Source organism: Echinops telfairi, unplaced genomic scaffold (assembly GCF_000313985.2).
Source record: "Echinops telfairi isolate 266 unplaced genomic scaffold, ASM31398v2 ScPeMD7_24;HRSCAF=84, whole genome shotgun sequence".
Taxonomy (NCBI): Eukaryota; Metazoa; Chordata; class Mammalia; order Afrosoricida; family Tenrecidae; genus Echinops; species Echinops telfairi.
This window is the reverse complement of record NW_022103921.1, coordinates 6,858,421-6,882,411: the sequence shown is the minus strand read 5'-3', so window position 1 is coordinate 6,882,411 and position 23,991 is coordinate 6,858,421. Positions and strand designations below refer to the sequence as shown.

Genomic DNA, 23,991 nt, shown 5'->3' with positions numbered 1-23,991 from the left:
CGTTTGATGCTACTATAATCAAAACATGACCCTTTCACACTCTCCTAGGGGTTAGGTCAAGTAGAAGCTTCAGTAGGTCCCACTCTTCCATTCCTATGCCCTGCTCTGTGATCAGAATGACAGATTCATGGATTCGCCGTTAGATTCCCACATTCTGCCTCCTTCAGACCCTCGGGTTGGCGTTTCTCCTGACTTTATCTTAATGAAAAGCCTCCTTTTGCTTAGAAAGGAGGAACGCAGCAGTGTCGGCCGCTTTGTCACGGTGGCCAGGGTCCTTCTTTGGCTGTCGTGAGGCAGCCAGGGCAGGAAAGGGAGGTTCTGGACTCAGTTCTTTGTGTGGCCTGACCTCTATTTCAGCATTCACCACCTCGGAAGGCTCAGCTGCAAGAGGGTTGCTCAAATTTTTCTGCCATAACTACCAATGAGGTGTCATAAGTCTAGCACCTTGGTGTTTAGGGGCTCCGAGGAAGCCTAGGAGTGGGTGAGAGGATACAGAGGTGAATCAGGAGCCAGAGACTCTGGGTGCCCACCGCCACGCCACCTGTGGCCTGACTACTTCCAGATTCTTCAAGCAGAGATCTCTTTCAAAGTATATCCATTTCAGGGTCTCTGTTCCCCTAGGTATAGCAGGACTAAGAGATAGTGGATTTTTAGGCCCACAGTCCCCTCGTAGGATGGAAAGCTTGCTGAATATTCAAATTTCCTGGTTGGGAGCCTGGCTGATGTAGTGGGCTACACATTGGGCTGCTACCGGCAAGTTCAGCAGTTTGAAACTAGCAGCTCCTCTGCAGGAGAAAGATGAGACTTTCTACTCCTGGGAAGGGTTAGGGTCTCAGAAACCCACAGGGGCAGTACTAACTACCCTGACTTACAGGGCTACTAGGACTCTCAGAATCTATTTGATGACATTGAGTTTGGAGTTTGGGTATAAAGGAGACTTGGTGAAAAATGGTTAAGAGCTCAGCTGCTAGTCAAAGGGTTGGCAGTTCAAGCCCTCCCAGTGGCTCCACGGGAGAAAAGCTCTGGTGGCCTGCTCCTGTAGAGATCACAGCCTAAGAAGCACAATGGGGCAATTCCCTTTCTCCTATAGGGTCGCTATGAGTTGGAATTGACTAGACAACAACAACAATAGCACCTTCCTATTTTGAACATCAAGTTTGCAGTCAGGTGACCTGAGTTGTACAGCTACTTCCAACCAGTTGAGGTGGGACCTTGGACAAGTCCTTTAATGTCTCTGAACCTGTTCTTTTTATTATATTGAGGCTAATGATGGAGATTAACCTGAGACTTACTGATGAGAGCCTTTTGTGAGTTCTGTGGAGTCCCTAGGTGGTGTAAATGGTTAGTGCAGCCAGGTGCTATCCAAAAGGTTGGTGGCTTGAATCCACCCAGAGGCCCCTCAGGAGAAAGTCTTGGCGATTGACCTCTAAGAAAAATCAGACATTAAAAATGGCACGGTTCTGCTCTGACGTATGTGGCGTGGCCACCAATATTGGTTGTGAAACATGAAACTCCACGCCACACACCTCTTTCTCGTTCTCATTTTCTATTTCCTACGTACTCTTTTTGGCTCATTTCTTTCACATCAAACCCTCACATGTGGATACGGAGTTGAAGGCCTCTGGGGGAGCACCATGAGGGGAAGAAAACAACCTATTTCCTACCCTTTAAGACCCCCTTGGCTTCAAGGAACCAACAATGGTAACTTCCTGTCTGGAATCACGTATTCATAGTACAGTCCTGTGTGCAACAATAATAATAACCTACAGTTTTCCCCAGGTAGGTTCCGGTAACTTGGCAAGGTGAGAAGACAAAGGGTGGATTTATAGAATCTCTGTAAGAGCTAGTTCAATAGCTAATTCGTCTTGAGGCTTTGCTTCTTTCTCTGGGTGCCTGTGAAGTTACCCAAGCGTTCTCTAAGTGGTTGGGTATCAGAAACTACTGGCGGACCTGAGACTTTCAGAGGTATAAGAGTTCAGGGGGTCTTAGGGTCCAGAAAGGGCCTGCGGGTGGATAAAGCCAGGAGTCAAATCAGTCAGTCTCAGTCAGAGCTAACCAGAGCTAGCCTCTGACAGGCCATTGATAGCGGTGGGGCCAGCCCTTGTGCCCTCGTGGGATGCTCACACAGCTGCAAGAACAAGCAGGTCATGGCCCTTTCCGCAGAATGTCTGAAACTGACCTGGGCCTCAGTCTGTGGTGCAATGTGGATTGCTACCCCCAGGGCTTTGGCAGAACAACGCATTGTCCTGGGGCCCAGGGTCCAGAGTGTACTGTGTGCGGAAAGGGTCTGTGTTACTCAATCTTCTGCCATCAGGGCCCCAGTGCTGCAGACTGTTAACGTGGTCCACTGTTACCAGAAGGCTGGAGGTGTGAGCCCACCCAGAGGCGCTGCGGATGAACAGCCTGGTGATCTCCTTCCCCCAAATCTGCCCCTGAAGACCCAGAGGAGCACAGGTCTACTTTGACATACCAGGCGCTGGAGGGGAGTCCCGGCTTGTTGTGTTTCACCCAGTGTTACAGCCCTGCTGGTATTGGAGTGTAAGGGGACAGTAAAGGCGGATGGAGAATCGACTGGTTGCTGCGGGGAGGAGAGTGTTTTAAGAACAATTATTTTTGGTAGAGGAAAAATTGTTGATTGCTAGCCAGGGCAGCCTGCCTGCAACCGAAGACTCCGTGGGCAGCCTGCCAGGGCTCCCCTGCAGGGCTGAGGGGAGTGATCGGGACACAAGCATAATGTCGTTGGCTGCAGACCCTTTCGCTCTGATAGCTCAGGTGCTATCCTTCCACAGTGTCCGGAGGTCAGGCAACGAGGAGGGACAAAATGACAGAGGGAAAACATCCCCGTAGGAAGGCCTGGAGCCCATTGACAGAGATAAGATAGTTGCAACAGCTTCCCAATTTCCTCCAAAGTGTGAGTGATTCTTACAAAGAAGAGGCCGGGCACTGCTTTGACAACCAAGTAAGCGCTGACAGCCCACGTAGAGGCCGTAAGAAGGCTCTCCGTTTCTTTTCATTCACGCTGTGGACTGGTGACCAAGGTGCCCACAGTGTACTGAAGGGTGCCCTCAAGGCATCTGAGGATGCGCAGGAGGGAAGGAGACCTTCCCATGTACACCAGGCTGACTGTGTGAGTTCATTGTTTGCTGCCAAGCGGGGGTTCCGGTTGGTGAAGGATTAGGGACAGATTTGGGTTTGCCCGTGATCTAAAAGCCCTCCACTGCCGTGGAAAGACTGCATCAAAGATTTTCATAACATGGTCATCCAACTCTGAGTTATGCTTTATTCTTCTGCTATCTGCCCCCGCCTGGTCTCCGGCCCCCATCTTGCGTAAACCTTTGCCTACTTGTTCAAAAGAAGGCTTTAGGGGGTTGTTAAGAAATGACCATGCCCGGAGGACGAGGATTCTGGAGCACGCAGAGATGGCGCTGCTGGAACACACCCGGGGAGCCTGCCGGAGAGCTGCCAGCGTCTGGTCACTCCTGAGCCCTGGGCTCCACTGGGGGGCTGGTCTTGGGGGGGCTCCTCCAGGGCCGCCCCTGCCCTGGCAAGAAGACTTCTTGTTTTGGGATGGATTCAGCTTGGAACCCGAGGCTCCTGGCAGTTGTCAGAAAGTGTCCGCTTGGTTTGAAATGTGACATTATCTTTGAGTTAGCCCGGCTCCTTCCCCAATCCCATCGTCATGTTTTTCAGGTTTACCTGACTCTGAACCCCACTGAAGGTGTCTGTGGTGCTGTTGCCTAAGACTTGGAGTGCTAACCCTAGGTTGGCATTGCATGCCCACCAGCCGCTCTGCAAGGGAGGGGTGAGGCTGTCTGGCCCTGTGAAGATTTGCAGCGTCACAAACCCTATAAAGTGTCCCTGGGAGTCGGAATGGACTTGGTGGCAGTGGGAGGTAGGACGAGAGTGCAACTGAGAAGAGTGGGTGCACACGTCTCCCTGGGACGCTACCAGGGGCTTCTGCTCCCTGGGGAAGCAGCGGGGGAGGGGAAGGGCCCGGTGGTACAGATGCTTCAGTGCTTGGCTGCTGACCAAAATGGGTGTGCCCATTCACCCAGAGGTGTTTTGGGCAAACGCTATGTGAACCGCTCCTGAAGGGTCGCAGCCCTTGGAGACAGGGAGGCGCAGTTCAATTCTGACACGTTTGGCGTCTCCCTGAGGTCACGACCTCCGGTTTGGATTTTGGGTTTGGGGAGGAGGGAGGTGGTGATGTGCGGAATGAACGGTTCTGATGAAATCCCTTCAAGGTGCCACGAAACGACCAACCCCACTGGACCGCCGTCACGGCGCGCTCTCCCACCCCAGGATGTTCCATGATCCAGTGCCCAGGGCAGACAGACACGAGGTGTCTCAAAGTACCTGAGACTCACAGACAGGCAAGAAGGGAGAGGAAAGCGACGAGAAAGAGTCGTCTGGAGTCCAGGCTTGTGAGCACAGGCTGAGTGTCTGAGAAGGGCGGCCGTGCCCTCACACGGCCACTTCTGCGGGCGGGACCTTGGCTGCAGCGACTGCGATGGCGATGGCCAGACGGCCGTTGTCGGAGAAGAGCTGGGCCAGCGAGGGGTTCAGCACCAGGCAGTCCCCGTCGGTGATGACCGCGTCCACGCCCTCCAGGACAGAGCGCGGGGTGGCCTCCCACGCCAGCCGCCGATGGTTCCTGCTGAGCTCCAGGCGGTACGTGAAGCAGTCGGCCTGCGTGGGGGTCCCGATCAGCAGCATGGTGGCAAAGAACTGCGGGTGCCCCTCGTGCCGCTCCTGTTTGCGCAGCACCAGCAGAAAGTGGTGGCCCAGGCACGAGTGCACCATGGTCCAGTCGGCCGGCGCTGGCAGGTGCATGTCCGTGGCCAGGAAGACAATCTCGGCTCCCTGGAGGATGTCCACCCGGTGGGTCTGGCTCAGGTGGGGCACCACCACCTCCAGATGGCCTTCCCACTGGCAGGAGAATAAGGGGCACCTGCAGGGTGTCACCTGGACATCGTGCAGGCCAGCTTCCTGGTGGCACAGGTGGTAGGGGTGGCGGCGGCAGTGGTGGTAGTTGAGGTGACCGGTGTGGAAGCTGGCTTGCTCTGGTGGGCTGGACACAGACTGCAAGGGAAAGAGGAGATGGTCAGTGGGGTGTCCTGGCCTTAGAGTGTCAAGTAAGCTCTCAGGGCAGGAGAGCAAGTTTTCCTTCCTGAAGCTCTGAGGCGTAGGCTGGCCGTCTTAGCTAGTTAAGATTCTGAAAACTCATCAAAAAACATAATAATAATAATAATAATAATAATGCAATATATATTTTAAATAAGATCCTCAAGCAAACAGGCAATTTCTCCCCTCAAACAACATGCATTATGATGACCATCACTCATAAAGAACAACAACAAAAAACCCTCCCCTTTCCCCCCTTTTTGATACTGTTGATATGTGTGGGGCAGGCAATGTGTGTGTGTGGATGTGGGGGGACGTGTTGGTTCTTCCAATGTTATCATTTCTTGACTTGGATTCTAGGCAGCACTTAATCATCCTCCTGGAACTGTCCAGGGCTGTGCAGTTGTGGGTGCGCATCTTTTGCCTCCTAAGGTAGGGTCAGGTGGGGCAGAAAGCTGAACTGATGTGCAGTCAGACCCTATCTTTGGGTGTGGGGGAGGTGGTCCCCCCTGGGCTCCCCAAGTTCTCCTGGGACACCCTGTGTCAGTCAGACTAGAGCTCTGGAGGAGTTTGAATGGGCGGGTCCCTGCCCTTTGTTCCTTGAGGGCTGTGCCTGCACCTCAATGCAAAGTCGCCAGGTGTGATGGGCGCTGGGATGGACTGAAATGTCCCCTTAAAAGAGGTAGAGTCCTTCCTCCTACTCCCGTAAGGCATTACAGTCTTGGAAAGCCACTGGGGTGGTTCTACCCTGTCCTTTGGGTCACTATGAATCGGGATGAATTGAATGCCAGTGAGTTAAGGTTGTTGAGAGAGTTAACGTTTCTTGTGCCAATATGGCCAATGAACACATGTGGGATTAATTGAAGGACAGAGAGATAAATGGCTCAGCGAGCCTCGCCTCTCTTGTCTCTTGCTCTTTGGTCATCGGACCAGTGTGTGACTGCATTGCTTGTTCTGTGTCTCAATTTGCAAGCTACACTACCTGTGGGACATCTAACCCAGGGACTGTGTCGCTGTAATTTGAGGTTCCTTCAAGACCTGCTTTGCCACACTATTGGGATCTTGAGCTGGGGACTGTCGGACCCTGTCATCTGGCTGTTAGTGACCTACCTGCCTTGCTGTTTGCTGCCTGTGGCCGGATAGCCTGAATTGCTCTGCAGAGGACTGCCCGGCGGCCCTCAAGACTTGAAAGGCTGCCAATGTCTCACGGGAGTGAGTTGCACTGAGCCATTTGTACTGCTTTATAGATTAATTGTTTATTTCTTATGTTATCTATCTATCTATCTATCTATCTATCTATCTATCTATCTATCTATCTATCTATCATCCATCTATCTAATTATTAGCGTTCTGGTTTTGTTTCTCTAGAGAACCCTAACATAGTTGTGTGGTTTTTTTTTTGGCTATATTGTTTGCTGTTGCTCACTAGCCTAAAGGCTGAAGGTTCAAACCTACCCAGTGGTGATTCAGAAGAAAGTGCTGTCCATCTGCTCCTGTAAAGATGACAGTCTAGTAACCCCTGAGCTACTGGGGGTCACCAAGAGCTGAAGTGACAGCCAGGTTTTTGTTATGTGAATGAAGCCACAGCAGTGTAGGGGTGTCCCTTACTCACGTCTGAGTCATACACATAACCGATTAGGCAAAGACAGGGCCTCTCACACCAAGATGATGGAGGCAGTAGTGTCTACAAGTCCAGATGTGCCAAGGAGAGTGTCTCCTCGCAGCTGAAGTAGACGAAGAAGCACTTTCCGGAATCACATGGTGAATTCAGACTCGGGTCTCTTGAACTGTGAGATCCCTAAGCTTTGTTCTTTCAAATCACGAACAGGTCAAACCCCGCAGCAGCTCTGCAGGAGCACAATGAGGCTTTCTACGCCTCTACCTTGGAGTGCTGTTCTGTTGTACGCCCTTAGTGTTTTGCCTCCGTGTGGTGGGATCAGATCGGGCGGGATTCCCAGACTGTGTCTCCAGTGTTGTCCCCTGTAGGGCTATGGGTCAGTGAGGGATATCGTGTCTCATAGAGGGGCTTGCCATATGGTCTTTTCTGGATTGGCTGCTCTGGGCGGGAATATCATCCTCAAGGCTTGGCGGGTCAGGATGTGCTCCACTCTCTCTTGTGAGGTGTGTTTCTTGTAAGCAGCATATTGATGGTTTGTTGTTGTTGTTGTTGTTATCTACTGTACTATTCTCTATTTACTGATGCATTTAGTCCATTAACATTCAGTGAGATTATTGATATGTGTGTATTTGCAACTGCCAATTTTTAAAAAATTTTATTTTTACTCAGGAACCAGTGGTTTTGTCAGAAGCTGGAAAAAATCTGGAACCATGAAGAAAACTCCGCTCTAGGACTGAACGTTAAAGGGAGCCTGTGGGCAGGTTGAAATGCTTGCTAGGTGACCACCTGGATCTACTTGTTGAAGTAGAAGTCAGAGAAATGCAGCAATAAAGAGACGGATTGAGTTCAGCCACTGACACCTGTGGACTTAGTTTACAGGAAAAAGAGGAGAAGATGAGAGCGGGTTAACAGGTCTAAAGTTCATGACCTAGCACAAGGGGGCTAGGCTTGTTGAGTATTTGTGAGAGCCCATGGTCTAAAGGCAAGGTGACCAATGGGCACCCTGGGGAGGCTAAGTGAGGCAGTGCACATTGAGTTGACCAGGATCCAGCCAGAAGAAGAGATTTTTGAGCCTGAGAACTGGTGCATATTGTTGCTGACCCGTCCTCATTTGACCTTGCTTATGGATGCGGACTTCACCAGGTTCCAGCTGGAATGAAGAGTCTTCATGTCGAAAAATATGATGGTCTCCTGAGAGCACTGGGTTGATGTAAGTGGGCAGGGTCCACTGCTTTATATATGTGAGCATATTTGGGCTAGTTTCTCTTTTCTTCCAGTATTTTTTCGTTGCTTTGGGTGTTGTTATTTGTGAGCAATTGTCTTCTATGTTGGTTTTAGGTTTGAGTGTTGTTGCTTTGGCTTTTTTGGCCACAGTACTTCATTGAGTATTTTTGGTTTAATGGTGTTCTTGATTTTGAAGTTCTTTTTAGCTTCTCCTTGTCTTGGAATACTTTATTTCACCATCCTATTTGATTGAGAATTTTGCTGATACAGGAGTCTAGGTTGACAATTTCCCCCCTCTAGTACTCTGTATAGGTCACTCCATTGTATTCTCGCCTGCGTGTTTTCTGCTGAGAAATCTGAGGTTATTCTAATTCCTGACCCTTTGTATGTAGTTGATCTTTTTTTATCTGACTCCTCGTAGAATATTTTCCTTGTTGTTGATGTTCGACATCTTGACTATAATATGCTGGGACGTTTTCCTTTTGGCATATCTTCTGGCTGGGGTTCTTTCGGCTCACTGAAGAACTATCTTTTCCTCTTGTAGACATTGCGGAAAGTTCTCTTGCAGGATCTCTTGGACAATTCTCTGTGCGGATTGTTTTGCTTCTTCCTCTTCTGGAATCCCTATAAAATGCGGGCTGTTACTCTAAACTGTGTCCACATTGTTCTTGAACTTTGCTCAGCCTCTTTTGCATTTTTTGCTATTTGTTCTTTTATATCGGAATCTATAGATTCATGATACGGGTTTCCATCTCTTCGATTTTGTTTCTCTGTTTGTTTATAACCTCATGCTGTTCCTTTATCGTGTTGTTTAATTCTGTTATTGTAGTGTTTGATTTTTGTGTTTCTCTAGTGAGTTTAGTAGCTTTTCTATTGTTTCGCTTTTTCTCTCAGACTCTTCCTTCAACTGTTGCAGGAATGCAATATTTGCTCTTTTACATTATCTTTCTGGTAAATCCATAGCCTGCTCAATTTCAGGCATTACATTTAAATCTGGTTGGTATTTGATCCAGGAGTCACTGGTAGGCGTGGTAGTTAGGTTGTGCTATGTGGCAGGGGTTAACTCTGGTAGGTGGTGCAGTGCAGGACTGATGGACAGCTTGTATTAAGAATCTGGGGTGAGGGGAGTGTTAGATTGGGTGTTGGAGGAGTGCTATGAAAGTGAGGGAGGCAGTGCTAGGGGAGGGAGAGCAAAAGGAGCAGTAGGTCAGACCAAGTCAGGGGTCTGGTAGTCGTATTTGGTAGATTAAAAGAAGGGGAGGGAGTTTAGGTCCCCCAAATGCATGATTTGCAATGATGGAGGAATAGGTACTTGTATTTCATAGAAAAAAACTTTGAAAAGAGGCAATAATAGTGTCAGTTTTTGGTTTTATGAGGATGCAGACGTAAGAAAAGAAAAGGTTTGACAAGAAGGAAAGTGAAACTAAAAGAGGTAATAGTGTTAAGTGGTAAAACTTTTGATATTCAGATTAAAGAAAGACAATTAAAGGAGGGGGCAAGAGACAAAAGTTTTAGGAATGGAATAGGAAAAAATAATACTAGAGTAAGACGCAGGAGCGCTGTTAATGTATGTTTGTTCATGCTCAAAGCTTTGCCCAGGAGTTTTGTTCTGGGTAGATGGTGTGTTAGGGGATTGGAAAATAAATTACATTTGGAGAGAAAAGTAAAGTAGTATATATGTATATATATACCCTCTGTCCTTATGAATACACCCATGTAGCTCAGTAGGCTGTGTTGTCCCTGCTGTTGGGGAGCCCTGGCTGTGGGGTATCCACTGGGGGGTCTTCTGGCCTGGGCAGAGAGCCAAATCAATTTATTTTCCTTCTTCCCAGGCCCAGTCTGGTCTATTAGAATTATGACCCTGTTGCTCCCTGCCCCCCCCTCCCCCCCCACCAAGCAATTCACAGATCCAGGAAGCTCTCCTCTGGTGGCTGAGCGCCTTGGGTAGATGAGCAAGGGGGGTTCTAACTGCCCGACATTACTGCTCTCTGATTTTAGTAAATTTTGTCTACTTGTGTTTATGTTGAGAGTCCTGTGGTCTGGAAGTGATCCCCTGTCAGTGGTTCCCTGCGCTCTTCTCTGAGCCCCTGCCACGTGTGCTACTCCTTCGCCATCTGGCCGGGATTCCTCCAACCCTTGGCTTTGTTCCTAGAGGTGACTCCGGCGAAGCCACTGCTGGTCCTACGACCACTGGAAACACCCAGGTGAGTGCCAAGCCCAGCAACAAAATGCTTGGTCGCCTTCCTCCGCCTTTGCAATCACGTCCTGTGTATGTGAAAACTGGACAAAGGACAAAGGGGACCAGGAGAACGGAGGCCTTTGACTTGTGTTGTTGGCAAAGAATACTGAGTGGACCTTGGATGGCCTAAGAACAAGCCATCAATCTTAGAAGAAATAGTATCACAATGCAGCTCAGAAGTGAGGATAGAGAGACTTTGGCCCCTAACTTTGGACACCTCACAAGGAAAGAGCAATTGCTAGGAAGGACATCCTTTCTGGGAAAACAAAGGGCCACCGAAGGTGAAGGGAGCCCTCTGAGACGGCCTTACTGTGGCATTGTAGCAATCAAACATGGCGCAGGACCAAGCCACATTGCCTTCTGTGATATGTAAGGCTGCCATGACGCAGACCTGCCTCGGAGCAGCTAATAACAGCAAGAGCCTCCGAGATGTGCTTTGGGAGTCTGTGAGTAGCAGGCTGCCCCTGCCCACCCGCAGTGAAAGATGGCACACGGTGAGCAGGTACCCCATATCCATCAAACTGTTCATTTCACGTGGACCCTCCCGCTGTTTCCTTGTGGCTCTATCATCTAGTGGCTGATTTGCTTTTTGATTACGCTGGGTAACAGAGCAGCCCGGGTATAACACAAAGAGACAGAAGAGAATGACTATGCAAATTGAGGGGCACATTATAAACTCATCAAAGCCTGTGTTCAAGCTGCTCCCTGAGAAGGCGCTAAGAATACTCACCGCTTTAATTCTTCATTTCTTCCAGCCGCTTCTGATGCAAAATATGTTTCATTTAAACGATCCTGGGGTGAGTGAGGTCACAGGGCTGCTGGCAGGGGAGAAGGACTTTTATTTTTTAATTTGCAAAATGCTAATCGTTTTGGAAAATGAATTCTAATGTTCCCATCTAATACAGTGGATGTGTGAGTAATTACTTTCCTTTGCTAAACTGTTAATGCAACATTAGTGATTACACTAATTAAAACTAATGAACTCTTACAGACTGATAAACCTGCCCATCAGTCAATGTGTGCCTCATTCTCATTGGCTGTATTTAACTTTCCATTTAGAAGAGACATCTTGAATTAACCTCTAAATAATGCCCCAAACTGCATTTAGAAATGTAGGGCTTTACAGCCTGGGGATAAGTCTTTCCCCAAGCCATTTCCACGGAGGGTGTAATTGAACGTATAAATGCATTCCTGAATTTGATCAGCCACATTTGCATGGTAGGTAAAAGCTATCCCTACAAACCCTGCCCTCTGACAAGGAAAGCTGCCCCCGGGCAATTTCACAGCCACCCCCCCCACCCCCAGGACTGCTCCCTTTGGTCAGTGGGCTCACTTAGAGGACTGCTTCCATGAAATTATGCCAAAGCACTTCAAATCCAGGAGGGGTTGGTACCCAGTCCTAAATAGGAGCATCTGCTGTGGGTTTGCCCATGGCCTCCTTGGTGAGGATTAACTGACTGAGATTGTCAGTAAGGGGAAGAAGGGGCAGAGATGCCAGCAAAGCATTTCACCCAAAGAAGAAAGAGCAACGTGGGGGGAGAGGAGCTAGCATTTTAGGGCAGCTCCTATCAGGGTCTGCTACCAGGGACTGCCAAGAGAACGAAGAAATCTATCTTGGAATAAGTACAGCCAGAATGCTCCTCAGAGGAAATGATGGGCTTTGGAGAGCCCATTCTCTGGAGAAAGACATCGTGCTTGATCAAGTAGAGGGCCAGTGGACTGGGGGAAGCCCCTTCATGGGATGGATTGACACAGCAGGTCACAGGAGAATCCCAGAGGCTTATGAAGAAGAAGTTTCAAGAAAATTAGAACCTGTGTTGGTGAGGAAAACGGTCTAGGATTTGTTTTCCTCCATCACAACAATGTACCTGCCCATTCTTTGAGGGTAGCAAGGGCTACCCCAGGAAAGCGCATCTCGTCCATTCCACAGTCTTGACCTTGTCCCTTCAGGGGGTTTTGTTGTTGTTGTTCCCCAAACTCAAAGAACAATGAAAAGGAACACTCGTGGAGTCTCTTTAGGACGTTAAGGAGCCCTGGTGGCACAGTGGTTATGAGCTGGGCTGCTAACCCAAGGTCTGCAGTTTGAAACCACCAGCTGCTCTGAGGGAGAAAGGGGTTGTGACGGCCTTCGAGATTTACAGGCTTGGAAACTCAGACGGGCATTTCTACCCTGTCCTCTCGAGTCACTCTGAGTTGGCGCTGATTCGGTGGCAGTGAGTTTGGTATTAAGGATTTCAAAGCTTCTGTTTCGACATGGTGTGAATGGAAAAGCACATGATTCTTTGGGGGAAGGGTGAGAGGGACGGACACACAGCCTTCGGAGGTTTGAAGTTGTGGAATTCTAGATGAAGGATATGCCTAGAAACAGGCGCTTCCATTTCGATATTTTTGTTTACTTACAGTGTATGATTTTGTAGAAATATTTTTATTTACTCTCATATATTATTGCTAGATTAATTGGTTACGAAAAGCAGAGATGGATTATTCCTTTGAAAAAAGGAAAATAATAATTTAGGAGATGAAACTCTTTTTAAAACCTAGGCTCAGGGGGAATCATATCCTCATCAATGAGGGTGGCGCGTGATGGAGACCCAATGCCCATCTCTAGACAACTGGACATACCTTCCAGAGGGGTAGTGGGGAGATGAGTCACTTAGGGTACAGTATAGCAATAATGAAACCCACAACCTTCCTCTGGTTCTTAAACGCTTCCTCCCCCCAACTACCAGGACCCCAATTCTGCCTTGCAGACCTGGTTGGACCAGATGATGCACAGCGGTACAGATGGGAATTAGAAACGCAGGGAATCTAGGACAGATGAACCTCTCAGGACCAGGAGTGACAGTGGCGATACCAGGAGGGAAAGGGGATGAAGAAAGGGGGATGGATCACAGGGAACTACATATAACCTCCTCTCTGGGGGACGGGCAGCAGAAGGGTGGGTGAAGGGAGACGCCGGACAGTGTAATATAAGATACAATAATAATTTATAAATTATCAAGGGTGCATGGGGGAGAGGGGAGGAGGAAGGGAAGGGAGGGGGAGGGGAAAAAGGAAAATGAGCTGATTCCGGGAACCCAAGAGGCAAGCGAATTTTGGGAATAATGAGGGCAACAAATGTATAGATGTGTTTTATACAATTGATCTATGTATTGTGATGAATTGTATGAGCCCCAATAAATTGATTAAATATATATATATAGTTCAGCAGAATTAAAAACAAAAAACAAAACAAAACAAAAAAAACCCTAGGCTCACGGTTCACACTTTTGAAGGTGGTCTGTATAAATGACAATCCTATAGTTTCAAAGCCTCTTGACCAACTGTCCTCTTACAAAGCCATCATGGGATGGGTTGGGAGGGAGTGTGTGGCTGTCATTGTGAATACAAAAAAGGGGACTCTGTCCACAGGCATGAGTGCCCTGGGCTCTTCTTCAATACATAGGCCCTCTTCCTTGGCTACAGCATGGACGGTGGTTTACGCAGGCACAGCAGTCTGTCTTTGTCTTCGCTGCCAAAGACTGTGCCCAACACAGAATGGGTGCGTGACGCATATTTGTAGCATTTGTGTTGTGGATTAAATTGAGTCCCTCAATAATATGTGTTGAAATTCTAACCCCAGTATCTTTAAATATGATCCTGTCAGAAATTGGGGTTTGCCTTTATTTCTTTTAAATAATATTTTATTGTGTTTTTGGTGAAGATTTTGCACGTCAGTTTAGGTTCCTATTCCACAATTTCTACACCGATTGTTCCGTGACATTGGCTACGTTGCGATTCCTGGACATTCTCATTTCTGTTCTGGTGGCTCTGCTCAGAGTTTCTCTTTTATTAGATTGATCAGTTTAGGGTGTATCCTAAACCTAATGACTTCTGAGTTAAGAAAAAAGAAGAATAGACATAAATAGACACTAAGGCTATACACCAGGGGAGACAGGTGCCATGAGTGATGGCTACTGGCAGAGTAGAACCTAAGCTCAGATCACCTGGTCTGAATGTGGTGCGCGTTCATGTCCATCAAATTAACCACACCCTTACCATCTAGATCAGGTTTCAATGTGCTTTCTCATTCACTCAAGTAAGTGTGATTTTTTTTCCTACTCTGGTGACGACCAAACCAAGTCTCAGAAAACTCAAGTGTTTTGCCCAAAGGTGGTGCTAGTTTAGTAACAAACCTAGAGTCAGGCTGTAAAACTGTGGGTGTTGGTGGTCCAGTGATGAAAGTTGGGTGCAAAGTCTTGGGGATCCAATGGCAGTGGATGCATCTCCATGGCTCTCGCAGCAACCAGCACGAAGGTGAAGGCAGAGAGAGACAGAAGAGGAGGTTCCCTTGTCCTCCTTATGAGCAGGTCAAGCGCACAGGAGTCACCATCATGCTGTGACCTGACTGACAGACGAAACTCCACCCCTATACGTTTTATATATCTTCAAGTTGACATGAAATTACGTAACTACCACATATCGCTCACGCACAATCATGACCCAGTCCGTGGAGGCTTGCATGTTGCTGTGATTCTGAACAGGGTTCAACAAGCTTCCAGAGTAAGACTAAGAAGAAGAGCATGGCTATAACAAGGCAAAATTCACGGATAGAGAGTAGACATGGATAGACGAGAGACAGGCTGAGAGACAGCGGGAGTCTACCCACAAATATACATAGGTTTAGCGAAGGATATTTGTATATGTACATTTACATATACAAAGGGTGAAGAAAGGATGATGCCAGAGGCTGAATAGGAAATTTCAAAGGGCAGCTTGAGAAGACAAAGTCAAATATTATAACGAAATGTGCAAGGACCTAGATGTAGAAACCCCAACGGGAAGAACATGCTCAGCATATCTGAAACGGAAAGAACTCAAGAAAAAATGTAAGCCTCAAGTTGCAATTTTGAAAGATTCTTGTGGTAGTTACATAATTTTATGTCAAACCTTTCAATGGAGTGAAGGGGTGGAGTTTAGCCTGTCAATCAGGTCGCAGCCTGATGATGCCTCCTTGTGCGGGTGGCCTTCTCATGAGGATTCTGGGAACTTCCTCCCATTCTACCTAGAGGCCGACCACACATTCAATCTCTGCTTCACATTCCTATGGTGGAGACATACTCAGAAAGCTGGAGGAGCCACATGGAAACCCGCACCCGTGCTGAGATGCTTCCACCAGCGTTGGATCCACAAGACTTTTCACGCACCAGCCTGTGATCTTCCTGCTTCAGGCATCATTGCATCTGCTGCATGAGTCTGAAGAGGATTTTGTGGATTCATATTGGACATATGGGATAATATAGGACTTGATGTAGACTGGGCTGGGATATTTTCTCAATGGACAATTGCTCTTTGAGATAAAGCTCTCTCTTACACACATATGAGTGTGTCAATGAATTTGTTTCTCCAGTCCACCCAGATTAACACAATTCTATAGGCAAAATATTGAATGCTGCAGGAAGCATCAAGAGAAGATGTGAAGAATACACAGAATCATTGTACCAAAAAGAACTAGTCGACATTGCACCATTCCAGGAGATAGTATATGAGCAAGAACCAAAGGTGTTGAAGGAAAAAGTTCAAACTTTGCTGAATGCATTAGCCAAAAACAAGGCTCCAGGAATTTGCAGAATACCCACTGGAAAGTTTCAAAAAGGTGAAGAAGCACTGGAAGCACTCATTCATCCATGGCAAGAAAGCTACGTGGCCAACTGCTTGGATGAGATCCATATTTGTGCCCATTGCAAAGAAAGTTGACCCAACGGAATGCTCAAAGTATAGAACAATAGCGTTGATATTGCACGCAAGTAAAATGTTGCCGAAGATCATCCAACAACGGTTGCAGCAGGACATCGATAGGGAACTGCCAGAAGTGCAGGGCAGATTCAGAAGAGGAGGTGGAACAAGGGATAGTATTGCTGATGTCAGATGCATCCTGGCTGAAAGCAGAGAATACCAGAAAGATGTTTATTTCTATATCTTTGAACAAAAGCGTTTGACTGTGTGGACCATAATGAAATGTGAATAACTTTGAGAAGAACGGTCATTCCAGGGCACGTCATTGTGCTCCTGAGTAACTTGTACATGGGCCAAGAGGGAATTGTGCCTGGTTTGAAATCAGGAAAGCCGTGCATCAGGCTGGCATCCTCTCACCATGCCTGTTCAATCTGCATGCTGAGACACTCACCAGAGAAGCTGGATGATATGAAGAAGAGTGTGGCATCCGGATTGGAGGAAGGCTTATCGACAACCTGCAATGAGCTATGCAGATGACACAACCTTGCTTGCTGAAAGGGAGGAGGACTTGAAGCACTTGCTGGTGAAGATCAAAGATAGTAGCCTTCAGCATGGATTATATCTCCATGTAAAGAAGACCAAAATCCTCACACCAGGACTAATATTACTAATAAGCAATATCACACTAAATGGAGAAAATGTTGATATTGTCGATATTCGTCTTCCTTGGATCTACAATCACTGCGGAGAGAAGCAGCTGTCCAGAGATCAAAAGACAAGTTGTCTGAGGTCAATCTGCGGCACCAGACCTCTTTGGAGCGCTGAAGAGCCAGGACGTTACCTGGAGGACGAAGGTGTGCTCCAGCCAAGCCACAGTATTCTCCCTTGCCCCAAATGCATGTGAAAATTGGACACTGAATGAGGACGACCAAAGAATGAATGGATGCATTTGGATTCTGGTGCTGGCGGAGACTACTGAGAGTGCCACGGACTGCTGAAAGGAGAAACCGATCTCTGTTGGAAATAAGGCCAGAGTGCTCCTCAGAGGCAGGGATGACAAGACTTCATTGTACACACTTTTGACATGTTGTCAGGTGAGACCAGGCCCTGGAGAAGGACATCATGTTTGGTACAGTGGAAGGGCGATAAAAAGAGGACGGCCTGCAATGACGTGGACCGACAGAGGCTGCACCAGTGGGCTCAGGCACAGGAGCGATTGGGAGGACAGTGCGGGACCGTGCAGCGTTTGCTTCGGTTGTGCACAGAGCTGCTATGGGTCAGAGTCACTCGATACACCTACCAACAACATATTTACCTTTGCTGAAAATACAAGTTGGGTGGAGCACACAGAGCCAAAGTGATGAAGTGTAGGAGACATAGCCAAACACCTTGAGTCACTGGGCCTGGGAGATCAGGACTGTACTTTCAGAGAACACTCAGGTCAGTTGGCACTCCATACGTCACAGAAGACAATGTTCCGCGACCTCAGGCGTTGCGTAGTGATTGGAGCCTTGAAAGCTCGTGAGCAAAGAGAAACGATTGCACTCCCCTCGTCTTGAGGAAAGACAGGTGAGGAAAATCAAATGATGCATGGAAATAATTCAGCTAATGAACTAAGGGACCATGGAAACATCATTCGCCACAACTCTGAGACCAGAAGAACGAGATGTGCCTGTCGACACTGCCGACTGCTCTGGGGATCTAAAGGGATCACATTAGAAGATCCTGGATAAAGTGACCCTCAGGCACCCTGTACTCAAGACCTAACCTTACCCCACTGGCTTAATTTTCACCCAATGGACAGTTTTAGGAAGGAAACAATCATAAGACGTGAGATACAAAGTAGAATAACCAACAATTTCAGATCCAAAGAGCAGTACTGACCCAAGGACAATGTTCAGAGGGTTGGGAAAGAAAGTATGCAGGAAACAGGAAACGGAGGAAGTGGGAGAAGTGATGTTGCACCGATGGAACTGCAATTAACGAGATGAAACAAAACACGTACGAATGTGTCAATGCAAAACTGAAGATCTGTTTGATAAACCTTGATCCGATGCACACTGAAAAGTAAAAATTCCTCACCGATCCTGGGGATGGGGCAGCACCAAGGTGTATTTTGTTCAGTTGTGCAAGGTGTCACCATGTGCCTGGCGTGACTCACTGCCAAATAACAACAGAACTTTCTAAAATGCCCAGATGAGCAGGGGGGCTAGTTGGGACTCTGACATCAGAACAGCTTAAAAAAGGCACGGCTCAATTTTATTTCCGTAATCAGTTAGTGGGTCCTGGAATTCCACGTGGCAGAGTGGTGACAGTGAGGGGTTGCTAACCAAAGAAGTTAAACCCACCAGCCGTTCTACGGGAGAAAGATGCAGTGTCTGCTTCTACAAAAAGATTTACAGCTTTGGAAAACCGGAAGGACGGTTCTACTCTGTTCTACTGGGTTGCGATGAGTAGGAATCAGATGGACAGCAGAGCTTTGGGGGGTTGGCATTCTTTACCCAAACAGCTGTGAGTGTGCTTCCAGGGCTGGTAGAGGCTATATCCAAGATCTACTTTCCAGAAACGGGGCAGTGAAATCTGATGCTTGAATTTGTTCCTTCCGTGTGGGAGACCCAGGTCCAACGCCTGGCCCGGACACCTCGTGCGCAGCCACCACCCAGTCTGTCAGTGGAGGGGTGCGTGCGGCTGTGACAACGCACAGGGTTGACTGCAGTTTCCAAACTAAGATGGGCTGGGAAGACAGGTCTGATGATCTGCTTCTGAAAAACAGCCAGCAAGGATCCAATCTACCACCTGTCACAGGGCTGGTGCTGGACTGGGCAGCATTTCCTTTCATTGGACACGAGGTAGCAGCAAGACAGGTACAGCTGCACGTAAGCGGGGTCAAAATGTGACTCTTTCTGAGGAGTGTGGACCTCAGCGTGTGGCTGTGTTGACCTCAGCATAAGCCCCAGTGGAAGGTGGGTGGGGAAGAAAGTGTGGTTGTCGGCTGTCATCATCCAGGTCATTATGAAGGTCAAAGGAGAGGGCCTATTTGAAGCATCTGCTATTTTTACTTAACTTTGAAGCATTTAGACACATGGTCTGCGGCTTTTCCTTTGCACTTCAGCCGTGAGCCTCCTAGACTTGAACGACAGGGCTATATTCACACACCCCACAGAGAGGCCAGAGGGGCAGGGCGACACTACCCAACCCTAGGAGAGAGAGACAGGACTACACTCACGCCCCCCAGAGAGGAGCGAGGGCCAGGGTGACACTCACACCATTTAGAGAGGAATGCTGCTCTGTCTCCATCAACGCTGCTTTTCATCTGTGAGGTTCCCATTGTGCCAATGAGCCCTAGGAATCGTGTAGATGAAAAACCTCCGTGTTAAAAGCCACTTTTTTTTTTTTTAATCATTTTATTGGGGGCTCATACAACTCTTATCACAATCCATATATCCATCCATTGTGTCAAGCACACTTGCATATTTGTTACCATCATCATTCTCAAAATACTTCCTTTCTACTTGAGCCCTTCGTATCAGCTCCTCATTTCCCCCTCCCGCCTCGCCCCTTCCCTCACGAACTCTTGTTATTGTCATTTTGTCATGTCTTTCACTGTCCAATATTTCCCTTCACCCACTTTTCTGTTGTCCGTCCCCCAGAGAGGGGGGTTATATGTAGATCCCTGTGATCAGTTCCCCCTTTCTACCCCACCTCCCCCTTCCCCTCCGGGTATCATTACTCTCATTATTGGTCCTGAGGGTTTATCTGTCCTGGGGGGAAGGGAGATAGTGGTCGGTGTGAGACATGGAAATAATAATTTATAATCTGTCAAGGGGTCACGAGGGGGTGGGGGGTGGTGGAGAAAAGTGCAGGGGAAGGAGGAGCTGATACCAAGGGCTCAATAGAAAGTAACTGTCTAGAAAGGAATGATAGCAACATATGTACAAATATGCCTGATACAATTGATGTATGGATTGTCGTAAGCATTGTAAGAGCTCTCAAGAATATGATTTTTTTTTTTTTTTAATGAAAGGGTGGAACCTTGGTGGTCAATGAGGAAGGAGCAGAATCTCACCAAGCACCCTCAGTGGTCCTTGAAGCATTGGAGCCTGATGGTTCTATGTTAGAATTCCCACCATCTGTGCAGAAGCCCTGGAGGTGCTGCTGGCGGCTAATGTCAAGGACTGTGGTTCAAACCACCCTGAGGGAGAGACATGAGGCCATGGGCTTCCATTGAAATTTATCATCCATGTGATCGATTCCCCTTTTCTCCCCCCACCACCCCCTAATCCTACTGGTATCTCTACTCTCATTGTTGGCCCTGAGGGGTTTATCTCTCCTGGATGCCCTGTGGACAAGGATCAGTCTAGAACCCCCTCCTAGGGGTACAAATAACGGAAAAGTGGGCGAAGGGCAACGGAGGACAATGAAAGATATGGAAATATATATATAAGTTATATAACCTATAACTTATCAAGGGTACGTGAGGGAGGGTGGCTGGGGGAGGGAGGGGAAGGGAATGGGGAGCTGATGTCAGAGGCTCAAGTGGGAAGAGAACCCTTGGAAAATGATGATGGCAGCATACGTGCAAATGTGCTTGACACACTGGATGAATGTCTGGATTGTGATAAGACATGTCAGAGCTCCCAGTAAAAGTACTTAAAAAGAAGAAAAAGAAAACGGAAATGTATTGTCACAGAAACCCTGTATGAGGTCACTAGGAGTGGGAGCAGACTCAATGGTCGTGGGTCATTAGGAGTAGGCACAGACTCAATAGCGCCGAACAACAACAACAACAACAACAACAACAAGTGACTTTCAAATACACTCTGCCTGCGGGCAAGTAGTTTCACACTGCTGTTTCATGGCCAGAGTGAACTCAAAAGGAGGCTGGATTTATGTCCAGACTCAACATGGAAAACGATCTCAGAGGGTTTTCAGGCTGTGGCTGTTATGGGCACAGATCACCCATGGAGAAACCGATGGATTCAAACCACAATATTTTCATTAGCAGTTAAGCACTTAACCATCACGACACCAGGGCACCTTAGCAGGAAATTAACCTACCTAGGCATTCTTATTCTAGTCTGTATTTCTTATTTACTTTTGTCAGCCTATATTTCTTAAACCTGTTAGCCAAGACTCTATGGGGAAATCGTGGATTGTTTTGATCCTATGTTGTATAGAAAAACCCCAATCAAAAGGATAGGAGAATGCAAACACTATTTTCAAATCCTCAGTGAAATCCAGACTTTCTGGAGCTACTGAAGCTGGTTGGCCCCCAAGCGATTGCCCTGAGATAAACTTCAAATGCTAAACTGTCCCCTGAAGTTTTCTTTGAATCAGAAAATGAGTTAATAAGTAAGTAAATCAAGCTCAATAAGTAAAGTATGTCCCCCTTCAGCATTTATTCTTTCAAACAATTATTTGTTTGAGCTTAAATGGACAATAACGACTCAAAATATTTGATGAGAAATTTAGAAGGCCACGAGTCAATGATGGTGGAACAACGGAGGGAAGGATGGTGAGACTGTTTGCACAACACGAAGAACGCAATCCAACCCACCGAGTTTTAAATGCAGAAATTATCCAAGTGGTGGCATAACTGTATATTTTCACCAAAATAAACAAGCAAAACATTGTATGCGGAAAACAAACAAACAGATTCAAAATGGAGCTCGAGTGCCCACCATAAACAGCAGCCTCTCCTCACCAAGTGCTTTAGAATTCAAACTTTCCTATAGTTAGTCAAGAATCGAATGTTTATCCCCTGTTAGCTGTTGTTAGGTGCCGCCCAATTGGTCTGGACTCATGGGGAGCAGCCACTGCCTGGTCCTGAGTTCACTGGCAAAAGAAGCAAAGTGAAGCGAACCAAGCAAAGCGCGACGAGAAGAAGAGAAGAGGGGAGAAGAGGTCTCTGGATGAGCTACACTCAAAGCAAGGTAAGTTGACGATGGCACTAAATCTCTCCTCCCAACACAGCTCCTGCTGACACGCCAGCCTGCCAGGAAGCAGTCAAAACACGTCTGAGACCCTTCCATTTCACCCAAGGCCAGTCCTCTATTTCCATGGAGCTTGATTTGGCAGGGAGTCCCTGCATGGGGTGAATGTTTCATGTACTCGGCTAGTCACTGAAAGGTCAGAGGTTTGAGTCCACAGAGGTGGCTTGATGATCTACTCCCCCAAACTCAGCCCCTAAAGCCCTGATGGGAACACAGCTCTACTCTGACACGCGCAGGAGTTGCAATCAAATTGGCAGCCACTCGTTTGGGTTGAACTTGGCAAAACACTTCAGCCTAATTCCTGGATTAATTTGTACAAGTCTGTATGTACAGATCAGGACGTAGCTTCACATGTCCTGTTGGCTAAGAAAGGAAATGGAGGCAGAAAGCACTGAAGACAACAGCATCGGGTGAGCGGAAGACGGAGGCACATGGTACTGAAGGCTCTGGGAGTTGAACTGAGATGTAGTCCTGGTTCTTCCACTTTGCTTAATCGGGGACAAGTTCCCTTTCCCCTTTCAAGCCTCGGTTTCCATGATTGTGCAAAGAGAATCAGGGCACCTGCCTCCCTCTAGGATGAAACTCAACCAAATGTTGAGTGAATTCTGAGTCACTGCAGCTCCATCTGTTACAGGTCGTGGCTGTGGTCTGGATCAAAGCAGATCAGCAGGACTTTCTTCCAGGACACTGCTCAGTGGGGTTGGCCCACCAATTAGTTAGCATTCACTCTCAACTCGTCTACATCACCCTGGAGCCCGAAATGACATGAAGAAATGTGGTACAATGTGGGTTACATCATTCCCTTCATTTGGAAGAAACTGTGATACAAACACCATGTTTCCCTGAAAGTAAGACATCCCCTGAAATTAAGACCTACTTATGGTTTTGCCTCTCTCTGAAATATAAGGCAATCCCGATAATAAGGCGCCCCGAAGCTACCGTAACTCTGGACTCTGGACCGTAGTGGCGGGCGCCACCGCACAGCTCACTGTTGGCTGCAGCACAGCCAAAGCAGCCAGGAAGTGCAAGTAAATGCATCATAGATTATGAGTAGTACCACAGATTGTTGTACATGGAAATAATGGTAGTAACAAGAAATTCTTGATACTGTAGGAGTCACAGTTTGTCTGGTTATGCTGGTTTGTGATGACAACTACCACCGTACCGTATACAGGTAATAAATTTCCTTTTTTGTGTTCAACAATAAATGTGTACCATATTCTTCTTCATGGAAAACTAAGACATCCCCTGAAAATAAGACCTAGTGGTTACAGATGGGTGACTAGGAGACTGAGAGAAGTGACTGGCCTGTGATGTCAGGGCTAAGGCACAGGGCAGAGCACACACACACAGAGCACACGCACACAGGGGACACACACACAGAGCACACGCACACAGAGCACACGCACACAGGGCACACGCACACAGAACACACGCACACAGGGCACACGCACACAGAGCACACGCACACGGCACACGCACACAGAGCACACGCACACAGAGCACACGCACAGAGCACACACACACACAGAGCACACGCACACAGGGGACACGCACACAGGGCACACGCACACAGGGCACACGCACACAGAGCACATGCACACAGAGCACACACACAGCACACGCACACAGAGCACACACACACAGAGCACGCGCACACAGAGCACACGCACACAGGGCACACACGCACAGAGCACACGCACACTGAGCACACGCACACAGGGCACATGCACACAGGGCACACGCACACTGAGCACACGCACACAGAGCACACGCACACAGAGCACACGCACAGAGCATACACAGAGCACACACACACAGAGCACACGCACACAGGGGACACACACACAGGGCACACGCACACAGAGCACATGCACACAGAGCACACACACACAGAGCACACACACACAGAGCACACACACACAGGGGACACACACAGGGCACACGCACACAGAGCACATGCACACAGAGCACACACAGCACACGCACACAGAGCACACACACACAGAGCACGCGCACACAGGGCACACACACAGAGCACACGCACACAGGGCACACGCACACAGGGCACACGCACA

The 23,991-nt window shown here is 48.0% G+C and overlaps 1 protein-coding gene across 1 annotated transcript in view; it reads right to left on the bottom strand.

Moving 5' to 3' along the window:
- Positions 1-781: 781 nt before the first annotated feature.
- Positions 782-23,991, bottom strand: part of SIAH3 (siah E3 ubiquitin protein ligase family member 3) — an 83,692-nt gene continuing 60,482 nt past the window's right edge. The window contains exon 4 of the mRNA XM_004714095.2: positions 782-5,071. Coding sequence (XP_004714152.1) covers positions 4,465-5,071 — 607 coding nt within the window. The 3' untranslated portion in view covers positions 782-4,464. The remainder of the gene's footprint in view (positions 5,072-23,991) is intronic.